Source organism: Hippoglossus stenolepis, chromosome 4, assembly GCF_022539355.2.
Source record: "Hippoglossus stenolepis isolate QCI-W04-F060 chromosome 4, HSTE1.2, whole genome shotgun sequence".
Taxonomy (NCBI): Eukaryota; Metazoa; Chordata; class Actinopteri; order Pleuronectiformes; family Pleuronectidae; genus Hippoglossus; species Hippoglossus stenolepis.
Window position 1 is genome coordinate 2,607,905 of NC_061486.1, and position 21,197 is coordinate 2,629,101.

The following is a 21,197-nucleotide window of genomic DNA, read 5'->3' on the forward strand; positions in this document are numbered from 1 at the left end:
GACTGCACACAAACTCAGAGCAACGCGTCACTCACCTTCTGGAGGCTGGTTGGGTTGAGTTGTGTTTTATCGATGATCTTTATTGCAACCTGTTAGGAAAAAAAACAGATAAAGAAATTAATAATTACAATCTTGCAGAGAAAATATATTAATCACACACATGCACACAAAGTTACTCGTTTGTTGCAACAAACCATTCAAGACACTAGCTCGAAAAATATTATAAAATATAAATATTTTTCTCTGTTTTACAATGACTGTAAACTGAGCTGTACTTAGATAATAACGATGTCCTAAAGCCTGAGAAGATGTACAACGTCTCATTTTGTCAACATATTCAAAGAACAGGCGCAAATCTGCACAACTGATCAATTCAAATAAGAAAACATTTGATATAGAAAATTAACCACAAATTTATCCAAATAGTTTCTGTTTGATCTCTAATTTAATTTATTATGAACTACCACAGTTTCTAAACTGTATAAAGCTGTCTGTGTTTATCAGAGCTGCTGAGCAATGTGCTCTGGAGACCAGCTTCCTCACCATAAGCACAATGGATTACAATGAAACAACATAAGTGTTATAGCCCTTAATCAACATTACATTGGGGGGGGGGGAATAAACAAGCAAATTAAAAAGCATGTAGTGAAAACAATGAAATCTAAACCAGGGCTTCATAAGAGGCTTAACAACATGTGGTGGCCTGATCAAACACTGCGTCAAACTGCCAAGTTAAACCACCAGTATATGACTGACTCCTTCTTTACGTGGGTGGAACGCAGCAGCTCTCACATGATCGAGCCAGCGGCAGAAACATGAACTTTCTCATGGGCCTGATGGAAATATCAACGGCTCATGTAGGTCATGGATTTTACGAGAAAAAGGACTACAGTGTATTTAAACTAAACAGACATACACCTACACAATAAAACACAACTGTCTCTCTTCAAGGGTTTCAGGCTTTGATTGTGCCGTGAGACGAGACAGTACCGGCTGACTGTGAAACGATAACAGAAGGTGCTTTGAACTTGTGGGAAGAGCCCTTTAAAAATCCATCTGTCGGCTGAGTCACAGGACTTGCTTGTTTTCTTATTCTCTTCCGATTACACTGGAGTCTGCTTCAACTAGTGGAGGAGGCTCGGTTTATGGCCTATACTCCAACCAGCCACCAGGGGGAGGTCAAGTTGGGTTGGCATCACTTTTGGGGAGCTGTCATATGGTCAACCTTTAAATTCAGTTTATGGTTCCAACAGGCATAACTTTATTGACACTAACACCATCTTCTACCGTCTTGTTTCTTTGAACTCACCTCTCTGCCGGTTAGTATGTGCCGTGCCAGTTTGACCTTGGCAAAGTTCCCCTTGCCGATAGTTTTGAGCAGTCGGTAGTTTCCGATGTGCGGCTGCTCGTCCGAACACAAAGCGATGGAGTTACGACATCTGGCCCCAAGTGAGCGGCTTGACCAGCCAGTACCCTTCTCTGAGCGGCTCGCCGACAGGGAGGTATGCTGTGGAGAGAGAAATCACTGTCAGTATAACCAAACACTGAATTAATACACTGCTTTGTAGCCGATCTTCATCGAGTTCAAAACCATTCTTTACTCCATATTGAACAATGTTGGTTTTGAGTAAGTGAAAGAAAATCTAAGTCTTGATAATGCTCATAAAACATCTGTATCTCAGCTGAATTAGTCAAATTCGAGAACTGTTTTGCTTTCCTGTATTTTCAAAGACTGTAAATTGAGTAGGTTTAGATTTTTTCGACTGCTCAGACAAAACACGTATATAAAGACATCACCTTCGACCATATCAATCAATTAATCCTGAAAATGCAGCTCTAATCTCTATTTGTATCAGAGGTTTCCATCCTTTTACAGATGACAAATGAGTAAAGAAAGTTTCACTGTACATACAAACTCCCTAATCAGTGTTTACGAACATCCGTGGGACCAACACCGTGTGACCAACACCATGTGACCTTGACTGTGGTCCTGTAGTCATGTGACTACCACCTGGCGCCAAATATCCAAAAGGTGAACAGCGAGTCTGCATTCCTCACATTCATATGTGGCTGTGAGGTCACCGGTGTTAGACACGTATTTTATCTGTGGCCGGATGACGTGAGGGGGGGGAACTCATCTGCCCGGAACTCCTGACTCTCTGCTGATACACATGACAAGCTTTATTTTAAACCTAGAGCTGAGAACAAAAAACCTAAACGCTCACACACAGACGAAACCACATCATTTTGAAATGCACCCACTGTGGTGAACTCTGTGGTGGGATCACAAGATTTTCACACAGTGCATAGACACAGTCTGCAACTGTTTTAAATAAAACCAAGATGTATTTTTATTTGGATCAGCACCAAATTACACACACTCATAAATATCAGTCCCCTAAATATGTCTGATTGTTTTTATCCATTACCATGAATTATTCCATGAGAAATCAAGGAAAAGGTCCCGATCTCCCCATGTTAAATAAAGTGAAAAAAAATCCCTGGATCCCCACCGAAATGTAATGAGTTCTTCCCTGACCTTTACCACAGCCTTCCACCCAGTGTAAAGTAATCTGTCCAGTAGATTTTAGTAATCCTGTTCACTAACAGACAAATGAGGGATTAACACATAACCTCCTCAGCACAGGTAACAAGGTTTTCTACAGAATTCATGTTGTTACATCTTCCTAAATAAAATTCTTCTTTCTTCCTTCATACCCTCCTTCATTCTCAAACCTTCACTCACAAATAATCCACCTGTTCCTGCATCTTCCTTTCCAGCCACTCATTCATTTGCCAAAAGGCATCTGATTGGCTCACTCAGAGCTTCTTTTTCCTTTATTGTTCACATCATGTTTCCTCACCATCTTCTTCAGTCTTTCATTTTTACCGCTTTCTATTGCCAAAATGCAAAATCAATAGGTTGACAATTTGTTGTGGTAGTCTGATACGAAGCAGAGACACAGACGGAAGATGTTTAGATGAATTTGATCAGTATCTGTGGAGAGTTCATCACAAAACACCAACAAAACCTGAATCTGGTATTGAAGTTGTAAAGGAAACACTGGAGCAGCTTTCCTGTCTGGAAAATCTCTGTAAAGCACTTTGTAGTATACTGCAGCCATAAAGCAGAATATGGTGTTTGTCCCAATTTATTCCACACCAATTTTCACTTTCTCCTCACCCTCCCCCCATCCATTTATTCTCCCTTCTTCTCTTTCCCCTAGCTTGTCCCCCATCCCCCAGACAAATCAATTTGCCTCCCTTCCCTCTCGTCTACTCTCCAGCCTGGACCCGCCCTCTCTTTTGTCTAGCGCCACAATCTTTATTTTCAGCGACCTCACATCAATTTGAGCTTCATGCTGCCTTCTACCACCCCCCCACCCCCAGTGCCCTATAACACCCCTCCACCCCACATACTTCTTTCAAGGAGTCCATCGATTCCCCACTCCTTCTGATTACCACGCAGTTTCATTCAAGAGGAGGCCTCTGTGTGAAAGTGTGTGTGTGTGTGCAGTTGGGCGAAGTGTGACAAGGTTTCTTGCCAGCAGATTGGTGCAGGCAGAGGTATTTGGGTGGAAAGTGGGGGGATGAAACCTCCCCCCATGCATCATTATACATGTAGGGTGACATTTGGTATCAGAGATAGATGGAGGGCTGGTGGACGGTTACGTGAATGTGTTTGTGTGTGTGTGTATGTGTGCCTCTGTATGTGTGTGTGTGTAAGGGAGGGGGTGGCTCTTACTATGTAATTTGCACATTCAGCAAACAAGCTGCACCTTGTCCTTTGCGAACTGAATCCAATTCTCTGTGACGATGCCCTACACCTCAACGTTTCCTGCTTAACTCATTGCTCTCGGCTGCTGGTGCAGCTTGTGGGGCACATGGAAGAGTCAAGGATGCAACTGAAGCTAGACCCAGCTAATAATGCCCCAATGGTGTTATTTCAAATAGGGCAGTTGTCATTTAAACAACTTTCCTTCACATCTTATGTATGTATTTTAAGCCTTTATAATTAGTCCTGATTGGATTCTGGATCAGGACACCATGATTAGGAAAATCCAAATATAGAAACTGTCACAAACAACAGTAAAAACAGCAACTATTAGTCTGTAGTTTTATGATGACATGTCTGCTGGGTGATCGTGATCATGTGTTAGAGAAACAGACAAAGACTGTCTGTGTTTTTCAATTATTTAAACAACAAGCTAAAATGGGTCAGTTAAGTTTCCCTCCAAAATATCTGAATTTAAGCTCGAAGCAAAATCCTTGGAAAAAGGGAATATTAAAGTTGTTTATGTAACCGTCTCTCAAAGCTACTGATTTTTTAATATAATATGTAATTATATTATTAACTGCTTCGTAACCAGCAGTTAACAAGGACTCCATCCAGGCTCCCAAATATTAGGCTGTTTCACTTTGTAACCAACCAACAGACGGACAGAGGAGAAAACTTGGTGGAGGTAATAATAATTCTGAGATCGCAGACCCCCTAAGTTCATCCATTTTGGTGCCTCCTGTAAATCTGAACTGTGGATTTGGAGAATTATTCCACTCCTTTGTTGTATATGTTACAATCTGGACAGAGCATCATGGAAGGAGAGGTTGAGCACAATATCTGATGCTGGAATTAAACGCATGTTTGCATGTCTGGCATTCCATCACACAGTACAGCAGTTATGCTCCATCTGTGCTGTGTGTGTGGGCGTACAGCTGAATGTAAAACTCACATGAATTGAAACTCGTGAATCTAGTGACACAGTTCTTCTCTTGTGACTGTGCCTAATTTGACAGAGCATGACTCCACATCAACTTTGTACTTCAAACTAATTAGTTTCTCAGTTTACAATAATGTTCATTTGGCTGTTTGAGCATCTTCAGCATCTTTGTTTGTTCTTTTCATGTTGCTTCTGTGTCACTGCTAAGCTACAGGCTTATTCTATCTTGTCACCTGCAGCCAGTAAGTGATATTTTTATGTTAGTAATGTAGATTTTATTGCTTATTCTGCAACTGGACTCATAAATAACTCTACATGTGGGTGTCAGTGTTGATGCTGAAAATGCAAAATGTAAATGTGATGTTCTCTTTCTTCTTTGTTCTATTAGTGTTGTATTAAACAAAGCTGGGGGAGCGGCAGGCCACTGCTACGTCAACGCTCGTACTGTGACGAACAGAAACATGTTTCCAAACAATGGCCCACGCCCTGAGGGAGGTGTCTGAGTGCTGCTGCCTGGACGTACTGTGGGTCTGAGTGTGTGCGTTGATATGGTGGTGTTGTGTAAAGACCGGATATTTGACGTTGGTCCCCAGCAGAGTGGTGGCATAACTTTGAACCATCCTCAACTCCTGCTAATACACACACTGATCCACAGTGTGTGCCCGGTTTCCTCTTCCTCTCTAGCTGCTGTGGCTCTCGGCCTCTCGGCCTCGTGGCCTCAGACTGGTTTGTCACTGACTCTGACACACACCGGCAGACACACTGTCTCCACAACAAAGAGAAAACCCTACTGAAAATAAAAGGATGAGTTATCATTATAGCTCATTTGACTAAATTACATCTGTGCTGTTTATTCCAGTCAGTGCAAATGCTGTACTTTTTACAAGTTTCCCAATTTTCACAACCGCACAGCAAATCCAGACTTCAGCTAAATCTTCAAACGTCTCTAACTCGTATAGACTCCTCACATGTCAGCCATCGATCAGGAGTGTGTGAGAAGTGCAGCAGGAAGTTGCATTAACTTAACCTGCATCACTTCCTGTCCAGCAGAGAGCTGTCACAGCGATCACAGCAGGCCTGTCACATGTTGCGCTGCAACACTCAGTAAGCGTTTCCTGGCAGTTTGCACAAGGAATCGAGAGCTGCCAGAAAAACATGTCAGTGAGCAGTGACAGACAGACACTGTCTGATACTGTGCAGCTGGTGGAGCCCAGCAAATTTCCCTTTTAATTTCTTTACAAAGCAGAAAGCCTTTAATGGCAAATAATACACTTGTTCTAGGGCAAAATGCTAACTGGCAATTAGCCACTGTGTTAAATGTTCATATGTAAACTTTCAGTAATGAGCATCAGTTTTTATCAATCAAATGTTAGTTATTAGACTGAATTAGTGAATCAGGTAATTCAGCCTGATTAAAGAAATTATAATTGAAAATATAAAACCTTCCAATAAAACTGCTTTTGTTTATCTTTTCATTACAGGATATTTTTTCATGACTAAGCACTTGGGGCTGGAAGGGATGACAGAGGTAGTTCAATGGCAGGAGGAACAGATTGAAATGTCTGAGTTTTATAATAATTAACCGTGATAATAGAATTGACCTTTGATTATTTATTTCTGGCTTTTCTGCGTCATTAGACAGAGGCAGTCGAGGATGACAAGAAAAGGTTCTGGATTCAAACCCGGCTCACTTGCTTTCTTTTGAGGGAGCTGCAAATGCAGTACATACCGTACCACAAAAGCTTTGAGGTGAAATTAAACTAACTTGCACTGTGAGTAATTATCATAAGCTGCACTCCAGCCCACGAAAACAAAATAAATGACCAATAATTCACTTCTTCTTACATTTCTTATTTTGTACTTACGGAGAACATGTTTTTTGAGAGAATTCTTGAAATATCACATCACAGCTGCTCATTTGTCACTGTCTGCCAGACTTATTGAAATTCCTCCCAATAACCATTAGCCAGGCGATGGGTCAAACCGTTTTTTACCGTAAGGCCTCACTCTCTCACACTCACTGTACATTTCCCCAGGTCAGGCTGAATTGTGTTGTTCTGAATAGAGGCCCAATCTTAGCCTTCTGTCTCATGTGCCAAGTACAGTTCAAGTAGCAAAGGTTCTGTGCTCTAAAACACATTGGGTTCATACTAAATCATGGTAATTGCCAGGGTCAGGTTTTTCCACGACTTTAACAATCATGAAGGTCTCACTCCTCAGCATGTTGATTATAGCTTCCAGGACTCGAATCCTCATTAAAAGGAGCTTGAATCTGGCTGTGGATAGAAGACTGTGTCTATTTGCTTTTCACCATCTTATTTAGAAAGTAACTCCAGTTAACCTTGTCTGTAAAGCACAACAAGATTTCCTTGAAAATTTTGCCACTATTTCTTACAACAAGAGGCTCTCTCTCAAGTCTATTACCTTCTTATATCGGAACATCTTGGAATGGATTCAACAAAAAACTAAAACTAACATCTTCTTAACTTCTGTTGACAACTATGTGGTGGGTCAAAAATAAATATTTTGAAGAGGACTTCTACAACCCCACATTGAGGGTTCGAGCACCTCCCTCCTCCAGTCTGACATTATCTGGCGTCACTCTGCAAAGTGTAACAGGATTCCTCAGTCTCCATAGTGCAGTACACACACGCACAGTGATGCGCTCTGTGCGACTCTGGAGACCTGCCTCATTACTCAGCATATCATTCACCACAGGGCTGTGATCATCGGACCAGGCTTAGGACGGGTCAGATTTATTCTGTTTGGATCAACAGCAGCAGATTAAACAACCGAGTCACCCCTTGGCTTCTCTCACAGTCGCTACACAAACGGATTCTCCGCTGTTCCCAAACCTCCGAGTCACTGTAGGCTCTGAGATGCAGATGCTCACAAGACACAGCTTCTTACCCAACAATTTTAGAAAAATATCAACCTCTGTCATATTTTTGTAGTTTTGGGCATCACCTCTATAGGAAATAAAAACATTGTTCTTGAGCTACCTGGTTGAAACAGGGAACTTCTGTGTATGAGTTGTGTGAGAAAATATCCATTTATTCTTTTATTTTGAAACAAAAGCGTATTGTGGAATTATTGCCTCATAAATGCTGACGTGTTTCTTTGAGATTACAGTCTTCTGCAGGAACCTGACACCTCACTGTTTGGGGAAGTCAAAAGTCGAAGACTCCTACGATGTACTGATGTTGCGACTATTTAATAGAGTTTTAAAAACGCCTGCTCAACCCGAAAGGAAACCTCAAATTGAAAATGACAGTACAAGTAAAATAACAATATCACAGGCTTTTTGTTTCTGCTGACCACAATTGAAGGACACTCCTGTTACAGTGCTCAGCTAATGGACAGTAACAGTGGCCGCTTGTTCTGATGTGACATTTCCTCTGGATGACAACAAGACGATTGCCACACACACACACACACACACAAAGAACATTTGACGCTGTCTTAATCTCAAGCGGCTAAGAATAAACATGAAGTCAAAGTGCACTGTAAGGAAACCAGCTTTGACGCAGTGTCTAGAGAAGAACAACCTGTTGGAACATATGTAGATACCATATGACTTTGTCACCATTGTCCATCCAATTGAAAAAACTAACTTGAATAGAAGAAAGGGGGTTTGTAAATGCAGAAACATTGCTTTTGAGATCTGTGAGAAAATACAGATCTTACTGTTTAAATTAGGATATTTTTCAAAAAACACATTTTTAGTTTATCCACATTTATCTACATCCTGACATGAAACTGTCAAGACACTGAGAAACTACAGATGCAGACAGACTGTAGAGATCAGGAGGAGCTGCGTGGGTTAAACTGCAGCAGCTCAGGCCTGAGAACAGACGACGACACCTGAGAGCTGAAAGCAGAGGAGCCCCGTTGTACAATGAACACAACAGGTTGACTGTCCACATCTAAGTGCCCTTTATGCTCGTCTGCCAGTTTCTTTTTGTAATTGCATGCGTCTGTGAGATTGTATGTTTATCTGCAGGGGGGAGTGTGCATGTGTCAGTTAACAGAGGCTCTGTGAACAGTGGTGGTTCTTCACATCTCCACAAAATGCCACCTGTTCAGCACTGATCTCTGAAAAAACACTTCATTTGAGTTACACAATTGCAGCCAGAAATATTTCTTTTGTAACTTGTGTACCAAAAATGTTGTGTGTATAAGTAGATGGTGTATAAAAGATTATACAGCAGTAACATTTAATCAACGTGTTGAATGAAAACATGTCTATAATTGGCCTCTTAATCTGCTGCTGAACTCAAATTTGTTTATTGGACGATACATTTCTGCCTGTGTCTGTTCATGTCTGCTACTCATCCCTAACTGATCTATTAATGAATACTTAACTAGTTCCACTTCACTAGACTCAATGCTCAAAACAAAATGTCTTCTGGTTATTTATTCACACCTATAACAGTTTGCCAATGCTTCCCAATGACAAATATCACCAGAGAAAACTGGGAGCTCAGTAACTTGCTCATGGGCACCTTGGTAGAAGCTATTAAGGCATCTAATCTTTGGAATCATCAGAGTGTAGATGGACGACATGACAGCTCCCCAAGAGTGAAGCCCAAACGTCTTGATCAACCCCTGGTAGCTGGCTGCAGAATGGGTCATACGCCCATGAGACATGGACCAAACTAAAAATCTAAATATTTATTATTAAATGTTTGTTCAGGTAAAAATGGAATGAAACGTCAAGATTGACAGCTGAGAGTGACTCAGGATTGGTCAAGCGTGTATTAGTGGGACCTTGCTGGGAATGCTCAATCTCCTGATCGCTACTGAATAGACTCTGGCTCCAAATGACATCGATAGTTCATTTCTGGAGAGTGAGAAGAAGTGGAAACACTTCTCCAGTCTATGATTGAGACCAACATACATGTAGGTCGTCTAATATGAACACGCCTCATTGTATTCAGGTCGTACATGGTTCATTTGGCCTCTGCAGACCAGATGATTGAAAGCCTGGGGGTGTTTATGTGTGAATCTAATGCGTTTCTAGGTGACATGAATGCCAGGCTTTTGGGGAACATGTCAGGACAGCGAGCTTGTGAGTCTTTTGCTTGTCCAGGGAACACAAAAGCCCTGTTCTACCCTGAGGAGGCACACGGAAAGATGTTTTGGCCTCTTTATTCGAAGACACCACTGTACGTGTATGCACATGCACTCACCCACACCTACTGAACCTGGCTGCCTGATTAGCCCAGAGCAAAGTGCATCAGTTCCCACAGTGCAGCAACAAACAGTACAGACATTCAGTACCTCTCCATTGTACCTGTAAGGAGATTCACTGACAAGACTGAGTAGAAAAACATGATAACTGAAGTTTAACCACAAACACTTACAGGACAACACCAGCTGCAGGTTTAGCAGGTTCAGCAAAGTCGCCTGTGTGTGCATGTGAAGACACTCGCGAACATGAACACTGATAAACACAATCCCAGAAACAGGTCTGAAGATAATTTATGACATTATCTTGCACAACCACAACAGAGTGATACAATCGTTTGTTTTCCAACAAATAATGAACATGAACGCTGATTCCGATATGTCTGAAAAAGGCTCATATTCATACAGTGCGACACATTTTACCTTCCAGCTCCTGCAATTTGGATACAGCACCAACTTGGCCATATTGTGGTTTCTATTATGTTTTGATTAAGTACACAGCGCTAATAGCATCCACTGTGAAAATGGATTCAGCGTATTGAGCGCAAACAGCAAGATGAACACAATTCAATCATATGATCACAGTCGGAATGTGGTAAAAAGTTTAGCTGCCAGAAAGGAGAATAATTCAGAGAAACGTCTGCACTATAGGAAGGAAACACATCTGTTAAAAGTATCTGCATATCATAGAGTAATGACTGAGTGCACATTTCTAGAAGAGGGACATGGTGTTATTAATGGACGAGGGTCAGTGAGGGGGGGTGGAAGACGAGATGTAAAGGGGATCGTAGGAGGTACATGGAGGACCCCCTGCTGTTGCCACGGTGAGGCTGCTAACAAGATAACTTGCAAGTACGACAATAACTCTGCTTCCACGCTTACAACCAAATAGACCTATCTGCTCTGCTTTTACAAAAGATGCCTCCTTTATAAGCGCATTTCATAATTCATGAGCAGGGACTAGTTCTGTTTTGTGAAATGTCTAAAACAACCTTAAACCTGCTAACTTCATGGCACTGATGTGATGTGACAGCTCAGTAGAGCCATCCTGCTTTCACAATAAGAAGTATCAGTTGTGATATGCAGGTGTAGCATGCAACCGCTAGCAACACCAAACAAGCACCTAATGGCCTCTCTTATTGGTTTACTGCTCTGTTTTGATCAGGATCAACTGTTTTACGGCCCTTGCAGTTATTAAACAGGAGGAAGGACCCAACAATGACGGGAAAAAAAGAAGAGTAGATATTGTAAAAAAAATATAGAGATAACTGTAAGTTTCCTGTTGTTATGACTAAGCATCTTTTAATCTAACTATGAACAGAATAACGGGCTCCGTCTAAAATGCTTCTGCAAATCCTACATTTGGGTGTGGCCAGACACAAACTGTCCAAACCACCACAACCACGTTCATTTAAAATACAAATCCACTTGATTCTGACTGCTTCACGTGTGCTTTGGGTGCCGACACGGCCTACAGGCAGTAAACACATATCTGTAACAATCTGCAGTGAGTCTGAGCTCAGCCGGACCCACAGAGCAGGTTGGTGAGCAGCTTCAGGTCCAAACAAGTCTCTGAATACATGCAGGAAATCTTTAGGTTTTGTCTTCATGTATTTCCCCCATTGCTGCCATTCAAAACAGCCCAGAGCCAAGACAGAAACACAGTCTTTACACATGTCAGTCTTTTGGTTTGAGTGTACAATCACCAGTCCCTGCAGTGATTGGTCAGTGAGAACACCAGGGAAACCAGCTAATCGTTGGTTAAACGCTGTCACGCTCTCTACTGGTCTGAAATATTACACAATATCTAAACTGCAGACACAAGGAAGTTGGTTTAGTTAAGGCATGCCCTTTAAATAGCCTTTTAAAAATCTGAGGGAAGAGCTTTGTATTCTGTCAGCTGTACTGCTAAAGGAAGTAGCTCTAGGTGTAAACTTCCAGCTCTGTGCCCTTGAGATAAAGGTGGGGACTCTTTGTATATCTACACTATTAAAGTCAATATGACGTTAAGGAATATTTGCAAGAGGCTCACGTCCTTGCAAACATATTGAGGAATAAAATCCTGAGAAGGGAAAGGTGTGAAATCCCTGCATTTAAAGCCCGGCCCCCCCCCAAAGACACAGGAAAACATCAGCAGGACAAACCAGGCTAGCCTGACACAGCAGATTTCTCCACACTTGGGTCTGACCTGTCCAGTTTCATCGAGGATGAGACTGGACAGGTCAGACAGGATGGAGGGGACAGAGCTGGAGGTGAGGTGATGGAGGAGGGGTGGGTGGACTGGGACAGACGGAGGAGGAAGGGTGGGTGGGTGCAGGGCAGGGCAGGCTGGGTGTGGAGAGGGCTGGGTGGCCTTGGGTAAAATGCATTCATTATTGATGAGCTGGGGAGAAACACTAAACATGCGCACTGGTGCTGGTGAACGAGGTGTGTATGTGAGATTAAACGTGTGCTTTTTGGGCATGGCTGTGAAATCAATAAAACAAAAAGGGCTCTGCACCCAAACCTCCCCCCATAACGTCACCTCTCACCCCCGTGTCCTCCATCTCCAACCCGGACAACCTGAGCCTGTGTCCGGCAGCAGAACCCGTCCCCAGGCGGACTCATGTCACAATGTGTGTTACAGTTTCCTCCAGCAGCTTATTGCCCCTCTGACGGCTGGAGGTGCCCGTTACAAGCGTCTACTCACATGGTCTGGTTTCCGCTCGGTCCCCGGCAGCGCCGTGCGTAGAGACATGTTTGTCCCCGAGTGCTCTCCGCCGTCCAGGGGGTGGAAAACAACAAGTGGGCCGAAGGTTTGTGTTCACAGCGGGGGTAGAAAAAAAAAACACACCAGCCCCCGGATCAGCCTGGTTGTCACTCGCACCCGGATCAGAAAAACACCGCCTCGCGTCTCACACCGCCCTCATTGTTCCAGTCCGTGAAGGCAGCACGGATCACCGGCAGTGATCCAGCTTAATTTAATGCGTTAAACAAAAACAAACACGGGAGCGACCGTCACCTCATGGCCGGAGACCGAGCCTCCTCAGAGGGACACGCTGAAAACAACAGCCCAGACCGAGGCCCCCACTCCGCTTCGTCCCCCCCCCGGATCCCGTCACTAACGTTATCGCACCATGTCGGCCCACACTAACCGTCCGCTACACACGCCGCTGCTCACCGGCTCACGTTGAGCTGCATCTGGGGACAAAGGCGAGAGACACATCCAGGGAGGACGGAGGAAAAGGGGGGCACACGGCTGTAGGTTCCCCGCAACCGCGACCACCACGGGGGAAAGGGGGAGGCTGTTTCCTGTTAGCTAGCTAACGTGATGTTTGTGGGGACGAACCGGCGGCTCCCACGGAGAAACTGTCCCGGAAAAAAGAACCAACAACCGGCTGCGGTTTCATTTCAGGACGCAGAGAAATTTCCGGGTAAAATAAATCAATGGCTGGCGAACTGCGGCTGTATTTAAAGAAAGCGGCGGATGTGCAGCGTCACATCACCGGCTCTTCCTCCTCGGTCCAGTCCGCCCTCTAGATCCTCTCCCTCGGCTCGGCTGGAAGTGGGGTGGCGGTGAAGGGAGAGAAAAGTGTCCGGGATCGGGTCACTAGCCGCGGGTAGATGTGCGTGTGTCTCCCCGGGGCGGAACCATAACTGTGTTTGTTCTGATGGAGGAGGCGAAAACCAAGGAGCTCCACTACCTCCACCTCCCGAAATACACCGCGACAAGAGGGGAGGGAGGAGGGAGGAGCAGAGCAGGAAGAGAGGAGGGGAGGGGGGAGGAGGAAGAGGGAGGAGGAAGAGGGAGGAGGAAGACATGGAGGAGAGGAGGAGCAGAGGAGGGAGAGAGAAGGGGAGGAGGAAGAGAGAGGAAGAGAGGAGGGAAGGAGGAGAGGAGGGAGAGAGAAGGGGAGGAGGAAGAGAGAGAAGAGAGGAGAGGAGGAGCAGAGGAGGGAGAGAGAAGGGGAGGAGGAAGAGAGAGTAAGAGAGGAGAGGAGGAGCAGAGAGGAAGAGAGGGGGGAGGAGGAGAGGAAGGAAGAGTGAGAAAGAGGGAGGAGAGGGGGAGGAAGTGAGGAGGGAGGGAGGACAGTGATGTCAACAGCCAGGGCTGCTGCGCAAACGCACTCTCACTCATGCTGCCTTCAGGTACTTCTCATAAAAATCAGTCTCCAGGGATTCGGAAAGTGATAAGTAGCGGATGTTCAGGAAATGAAGTCTAAATGGACGGAACAAGGAGTAACTTTTGAATTTACGTAGGTAGAAATAAATGGCTGCTGTTACTTCCGTAAAAAAATATCTTTTACTTTTACTTCACAGAAAACAACACAGTTGTTTTTCCCAAAAACCACCATCGCCTCCTGGTGGCTGAAATCAACGCATTTCCTAAAGACAAAATTCCCCTTCTTCTCCTTACCTGGATCTTCCTTTAATGAGTTTGCTCCTCACCTAAACCAAATACTTCCACCAAGTTTTGCAGAAATCTGTTCAGTAGTTTTTGCATAATCTTGCTTACAAACAAACAAACAACGAACAAACTGGCAAACTCCTTGGTGGAGGTAATTAATGCACAACTGTTGTATTAGATTGCAGTAGTGTAGCAAAAGATTTAGCTACAGTGAATATTTATCTTCAAATGACACTTTAGAAAGTTTAGAGTGATGGAAAGAACATCTCTCATTACAAATTAGAGACACATCTTACCTGGACTGATCTGGACCTGTTGGCACGAACCCAGGGCCTCATACTTCCCTCTCAGCCCTGCTTCCTGGTTATGACTGAGACCTTCAGGGACCTGAACCCCAGCAGAGTGTGGGACTGACACTGGAGCAAGAAGCTGAGCAACACACATGCACATTCACTGTCGTCTCTCGGAGAACAGAGGCACAGTGACAGATCTAGCAGGAGAGCAGAGCACTGCTGCTGCTGAGGGGGAATCGATGCTGGAAAGAGCAGCAGCGGTCCATATTTCCATGGACTGCAGAGCTTGTACTGAACACTGTGTTACAGGGTACACCATGCAGCATCATTGGCATCACTGCCCGGTCAGCTGTGCATAAACCAATTAGAGGAAAAACACTGGATGTGGAATCGTCAATACATCTAATGGTCTATGGAAAAGGAAGGAAGGGAGGGGAGTGAGTCTGTTGTTTTCTAAAGTTTTAGAGATAGAGTGTATGTTTGTGTGTGTTCATGCCTTTGTTTGTGTGTCTACTTGTTTTTGTTACATATTTAGGACATTTTCCAGCTTCAACGCTGACTTTGTCAGGAACAGTGGTAAAAAAAAAATCAATTTCTGAGATTCTGGTTAAAGTTATGGGTGAAATGTGAATTGTGGTTAGGTCAAGGAAAGGGTTAGGCTTGAGTTGGTTATGGTTAAGGTTAGGAAAAAAATTATGGTCAGGCTGGCCACAAATGGTAGTCAAGTCCAAATAAGGATAGCTCCGCAAACCACTGTTTGTGTGTACGTGTGCATGCGTGTGCCACAGCTAGTGATTTGTGCTCTTCTAAGTACGTCAGCAGTGATTGATTGAGCCACTGGCTCACACTGACCCTTCGGACATCGACACATAAACAAACACATATTTGTGCACTCTGATGCATGTGTGTGAGGACCTTCACTGACACAATGCATTCCCTGACTGGTCCATGCATAAATAACCCTTATCCCAAACATCAATAGCAAAACCAGGGATTTGACCTTCAAACAACCCGGTGAAGAAGTGTGGAAACTCACTCTCTCCTTTTCTATACATGTACAAATTATATCTGTGTGCACAATAATAACAATTTTAATGTTTATGACTGATGTAAAATCGACTGTTGGTTTGAGGATTGTGTCAGAGGGCAGATTCCCTGTCACAGCAGTTTCCCCATGAGACTGGATGGAGATGTATGACAGGATATCCAGGCAATATTAAAACATGCCCTGCTTTGTTTTCTGTTAGTGAACAGGATTATAGAAAAACTACAGGACAGATTACCATGAAATTAAGGATGTGATTTGGTGCAAGGAAGATCTCATTAAATCTGTGTGTGGATCAGATGAAAACAAAACCTCTTTGGCAGAGGTCATTATATCTGTGTGCACATACAACTACTAAACGTTTTATACAACTATATGTGAAGTACTATAAGTGATGTACATCTAAAACACAATTTACAAGTGTTTGAACAGTGGATGAGTTTAAATAGCAAACAATATTATTGTAAAGGATTGAGGTGGAGAACAGTGATTGTTTAAAAGAAGGTATACATGATGGAATGTAACCTGTCTCTCACATGAAAACCAAAACACAAACAAGCTCATCTCCTCTTTACATGGACAGGACGCCACCTGCACTGAGTGTTGTCTATACCAATCCCCCACTTCCTTTAACAAACTGTAGTCTGAGTGGATTACAGACAGCCTGACCTACTGTAGAGCCCAGTGGCTGCTCAGCCAGACATGCAGCACAGTCACAGCAGCAGACAGCCCACAGGCAGCTGAGAAATGCACACAGCGACGTCATTTACAGGGAGTTACAAGGAAGAACACAGCAAACACAGCAAATAGTGAAAACCATCTGATTTTACTGATGAGTTTCTCCTCAATGGATGAGTGTTGATCAATCAAAGGAGGTGGAAATAAGTAAGGACGACATCTCAGAGAGCTGGAACCATGAAAGAAAGAAATATTATCGGTGCCGCTTGCAAAATTAAGAATAATACAAAGTAATATTCTTTTAAAAAGAAATTATAAACGCATCTCCTTCTATTTTTAATCCACCACAGTGTTGAAGTTAAGTAAAATGAGGACATTAAGTAGAATATACTGCCATCTGTTGGTGAAGCAGTAAGCATGAGAGAGCCTCCGAGCTTGGTTGATGGTGTTGTTTCAAAGATCATATTTTAAATGTCACTGGGTCGCTTTGGCAACGTAAAACCCCCATTTAAATAAATATACCTCTGTAGTTTTGAATAAAGTAAAGTACAGTAGAAGAGGTCAAAAGAAGTTTGAATGTGTTCTCTGTGGAAAAGTATTTCACCTTTATTCTATCAGGTAATTTCACTGAGATCAAGATCTCAAGTATTTACATAATGACCTGAGCAAAGAAGCAGAGAATAAAGAATAGAGCCAGACAAAACAAAATAATAATGTGCACAGAAAAAAAAACATCAGACAAACATACATAGACCAGTGGGAAGAGACATTCTAATTTTATAAATCCTCTGTAATTCATCACATATATAAGGAGCCACGAATGGGAGGACAGTTCCCCCACGTTCAGTATTTACTGAGGCAGCTGTTGCAGGAGACCTGTGTAAATAAAAATGGCAGAACGTGCTGTAGTTCTCTTCTTGTTGTTGGGGAGGATCGACCTTTGAAATACAATAATTATCTCATGTAATAAAACACAAACCACAGTGATAAACTGCATCAGCTTGTTCTAAACGCATGAGGATAAACGATATCCCCAGAACTGAAAACAGACATGATGGTTGACTGGGTTCCTCTGTCCTCAAGGCACAAAAACACTTAACTCCAAAATTATAAACTCGTCTTTGACTGTTTCTGTTGCTCCTCATGTGTGAAAGTGACAGAAATTCCAAAATTGAACTATATCAGTGTAATTGAGCGTATGGATCGGTGAATTATTATTAATATTATTATCATTATTAGACTTAATCCATAGGCTGTTGTATTATAATAAGCCCATTGGTAAATCAGACACAAACACATGAGTTCTGGTTTATTTAGAATTAACAGTTTGTCTGGAGATGAATCCTCTGAGTTGGTTTGTTAGTGAGCAGAGGGCTGTGTTACTCAGCTCTGTGATGTAAACACACGGACCTAAAACCACACTGGTTTGACCAAATAATCAGCTCTTGTTCTGAAAGGATAACTCAGCAACCACAACTTCCTCTGAAGCAGAGAAATGAGAAGAGCAGCCCCCACAGTCGAGCATATAGACAGACTGCAATCTCACTTTTCATCTAAACCAACCTGCATCTTCACCACCATCTCATCTCTGGTAAGTTTGGATTTATAAACAAATCAAAACCTTTCACACACCTAAAATGCAAAAGCTTTGATATTGATACAGCCTCTGAAATAACTAATAATTATAATGATTCAATTTAGAAATGTGAACTTTTCTTTTTGCCGAACAAAATTGGGACCTTCACCAATCTGCAAATCATAATGGTTCAAGGAATACAACATGCAAGAAGAATGGGAAAAAACACTGTAGGTTATAATGAGGAACCAAGTTTTAATCTCAATGTGATATTCCAGCTTTTTTAAATAACTAATGCATAAAAACAACTTTTAATGGAACAAGAAAGCACCATTATTGCCGCTCATTCTTCAGATTGTTTCCTGCTGCAGTCGACCATGCTGGCGGCCTTAACCCTGACCTCCCTGAGCCTCATGGCGTGGGCGTCAGACCTCTGCCCCCCGGCCTGTCAATGTCTGAACAACCTGACCGCCGTTGGATGTCAGGGGAAAGGACTGGACCTGCTCCCTGAGCTGCCAGAGGGCACAGAGGAGCTGTACGTCTCTTACAACCAGATACAGGAAATACCCGAGCGTGGGCTGGAGAAGCTGCAGGTATGAAACTAATAGCAGCCGGGGACTGTACTTTGTGTGCTTTAGAAAAAAAACGGTTCGATTTTTGAAAGACTCCTGCAGCAGGAAAGTCCCGAGTAAAATTTGACATGTACATGTGTTTTCTATGGTTTCTATTTCTAAAGAAGTAAACATAAAAGACTACTCTTCCTGACATCCTGTAGATCTTGGACCTGACTTCGAATCGGCTGAACGACTTCCTGTCCCTCAACCCAGTTTGGCCCGATATGACAAAGCTGTCCAAGCTTTTCCTACGTGACAACAGGCTGACGTCTCTTCACCCTGGTCAGTTCCTCAAGTGCACTGCTCTCACCTTACTGGACCTGAGTGAAAACCAGCTCCAACATCTACCAGTCGGACTCCTCCGAGGACTAGCTCACCTGAAGACACTGTTTCTGAACTTTAACCAGATTCAGATGTTACAGGCTGGTGGATTGGAAGGGGCCTTCGTCCTAACTGACCTCCACCTCAGCTATAATAATGTAACACAGATAGAAGAAGGTGTTTTCAACCACTCCATTGCTTTAGAGAAACTTGTCCTGTCTCATAACAGCATCAGACGAGTGGGCGGGGACAGTTTCAGAGGAGCGACAAGTCTCCAACACCTTGACCTGAGCGGTAATCTGCTGATCGCTGTTCCTGCCGAGGCACTGAGTCACATAAAGCAGCTGAAATATCTGTATCTACAGAGCAACGGCATCATCAGCCTCCCAGATGATTGTTTCTCTTCACTGAACCTGCTGGTTGATCTAAACTTGAGTAATAACAGGCTGACCACGGTGTCTGAGGGATCTCTGAAAGGTCTGACCATGCTGCGAGAGCTGGACCTCAGTGTCAACCTCATCGACTCTCTTCCCTCTAAACTGTTACATGACCTGATCAACCTTGAATTACTTGACTTTTACATGAACAGCCTGACATTGCTTCCTTCTGACATATTTATTAACTTGACCAACCTGCAACAGCTCCAACTGGACAGTAATGAAATCTCTGTTCTTCCTGACGGGGTATTTGATTCGCTGTCCACACTCAGTGAGCTACAGCTGTCGTACAACGGTATCGTGAATCTCCACCCTGATCTGTTTGCCAAGCTCAGGTCACTAGAGAGTCTCTACCTGGAGCACAACGAGCTGAGGCAACTTCCCAAAGGACTTTTCCAACGGATGAGTGACGTCAGCGAGATCGACCTCAGCGACAACCACCTCAGCTCTCTGCCTCCCTCCGTCTTCCTCGGGCTGGTGAGTGTGTCTTCACTGAGGCTTTCTCATAACGATCTCTCTTCTTTACACTCAGACCAGTTCAGAGACCTCATCGGTTTGAAAGATTTAATGCTAGATGGAAACCATATTTGTGAACTTCCCATAGGCCTGTTCACGAATCTAGCAAACCTTACAACACTGCATCTGGACAACAATTGTCTCTCAGAGCTGTCTCCTGATGACTTTGTGGGGTTAACCCACCTTAAAGAGCTCAGGCTGAACTTCAATCAGCTCTGCAACATCCCATTCAACACCTTCCATGTCCTGCACAACCTCCGCAAGCTCCTGCTGAAGAACAACAGCCTGGATTATTTACACCCTGAGCTCTTTGTTTGGCTTTCAAAGCTGGAAGAACTGAACTTGGATGGAAACAAGCTGCATCACCTGCAGGCTGACATCTTTCACGCACTCACAAACCTCCAGAAACTGAGTTTGAAGTCCAACCAGCTCAGAGCAGTGGAGAACGGGGCTTTGGAGCCTTTGAGAAAACTCAGTGATGTGCGTCTGTCTGGTAACTTGTGGGACTGCAGCAGTGTAGATGTTCTCTACATCAGCTGCTGGGTCAACACACACAGCAAGAGGCTGGGAGATGTGCCTCTCTGCTTCTTCTCCTCTTCATCACCAGCCCTCACTGAGGAGGCAGCGCTCTCACACCCAGCATCGCCCCCCCTGTTGTTAGGAGATAATTGCGCTGCAAATGATACAAGCAGCTCAAAACCTTTGTTTCCTCTAGAAATGATTACTCTGCTCATGATGTTCCTGGTAGCAGTCAGACCAACTTGACTTCCTCTGGGTTTATCCCCTGCAACCTCGTTTGCTTTCTCTGCTTTTCATGTCTGCTTTTGGCTTTTGAAGTATTTCCGCCTGAAACGCAGTTTTCTCTGAGTCTGTTTCAAGAAACATAAATCTGCTGACAGAGGACTTGTGAAGGCGTGGTTTTAAGACAGGGGAGAAGTTTATGAATTGTTCTTGTTTGTGCATTTGATTTTGACAATATAACTGTGTAAAGGAAAGATTGGGAAATGCATACATATAAATAAAAGACAACAAAAGTTTTAAATGTCAGAGTTTATCAATTGGAGTTACAGTCACAAAGCTGACGAATACAAACTCCCCAGGAAAAGTTACAGATGTTTGGTTATCTGATTTTGTAATTTCTGAGTCGGCACATTTTCCTCACAATAAAAAGTATTTATCATCTGAATTTGTTTTTCTTGTAAAAAAAGACAGATCTTGAAGTTGGTTAAAACTTTGTTATTTAGACTATTGAATTAAGGTGGTTTAAAAAGTTCTGCATCCTGGAAAAAGTTAAATGCAATAAAATGTCAAATGGCTGGTAAGTTTTATTCATGCTAACTCCACTCAAGCAAAACCAGGACACTGAAAGTCATGAAAACATATTTTAAATCCTTTCACCACAGTGATCTCTGGGCTTTAAGA

General features: G+C 43.3%; 2 protein-coding genes across 10 annotated transcripts in view; one reads left to right on the top strand and one right to left on the bottom strand.

The window, feature by feature from the left end:
• The window catches only part of mark4b (MAP/microtubule affinity-regulating kinase 4b), a 40,348-nt gene extending 25,599 nt beyond the window's left edge, over positions 1 to 14,749 (bottom strand). For 3 of the 9 annotated variants that reach the window (XM_035154585.2, XM_035154587.2, XM_035154589.2), the window contains exons 1-3: positions 12,598 to 13,687; positions 1,310 to 1,507; positions 36 to 89 (exon numbers count right to left, since the gene is read on the bottom strand). In XM_035154585.2, coding sequence (XP_035010476.1) covers positions 36 to 89; positions 1,310 to 1,507; positions 12,598 to 12,645 — 300 coding nt within the window. In that variant the 5' untranslated portion in view covers positions 12,646 to 13,687. Of the gene's footprint in view, positions 1 to 35; positions 90 to 1,309; positions 1,508 to 12,597; positions 13,689 to 14,591 lie in introns of those variants that run through there. The other 6 variants (XM_035154584.2, XM_035154588.2, XM_047339588.1 and 3 more) reach the window with 5 other exon arrangements.
• Positions 14,750 to 17,518: 2,769 nt separating this feature from the next.
• Positions 17,519 to 20,922, top strand: si:dkey-182i3.11 (leucine-rich repeat-containing protein 15). Its single transcript, XM_035153796.2, has 3 exons — positions 17,519 to 17,902; positions 18,259 to 18,480; positions 18,663 to 20,922. Exons 1-3 carry the CDS (start codon positions 17,807 to 17,809, stop codon positions 20,538 to 20,540), a joined length of 2,196 nt encoding a protein of 731 aa, XP_035009687.2. The 5' UTR covers positions 17,519 to 17,806; the 3' UTR covers positions 20,541 to 20,922.
• The last annotated feature ends 275 nt before the right edge of the window (positions 20,923 to 21,197 follow it).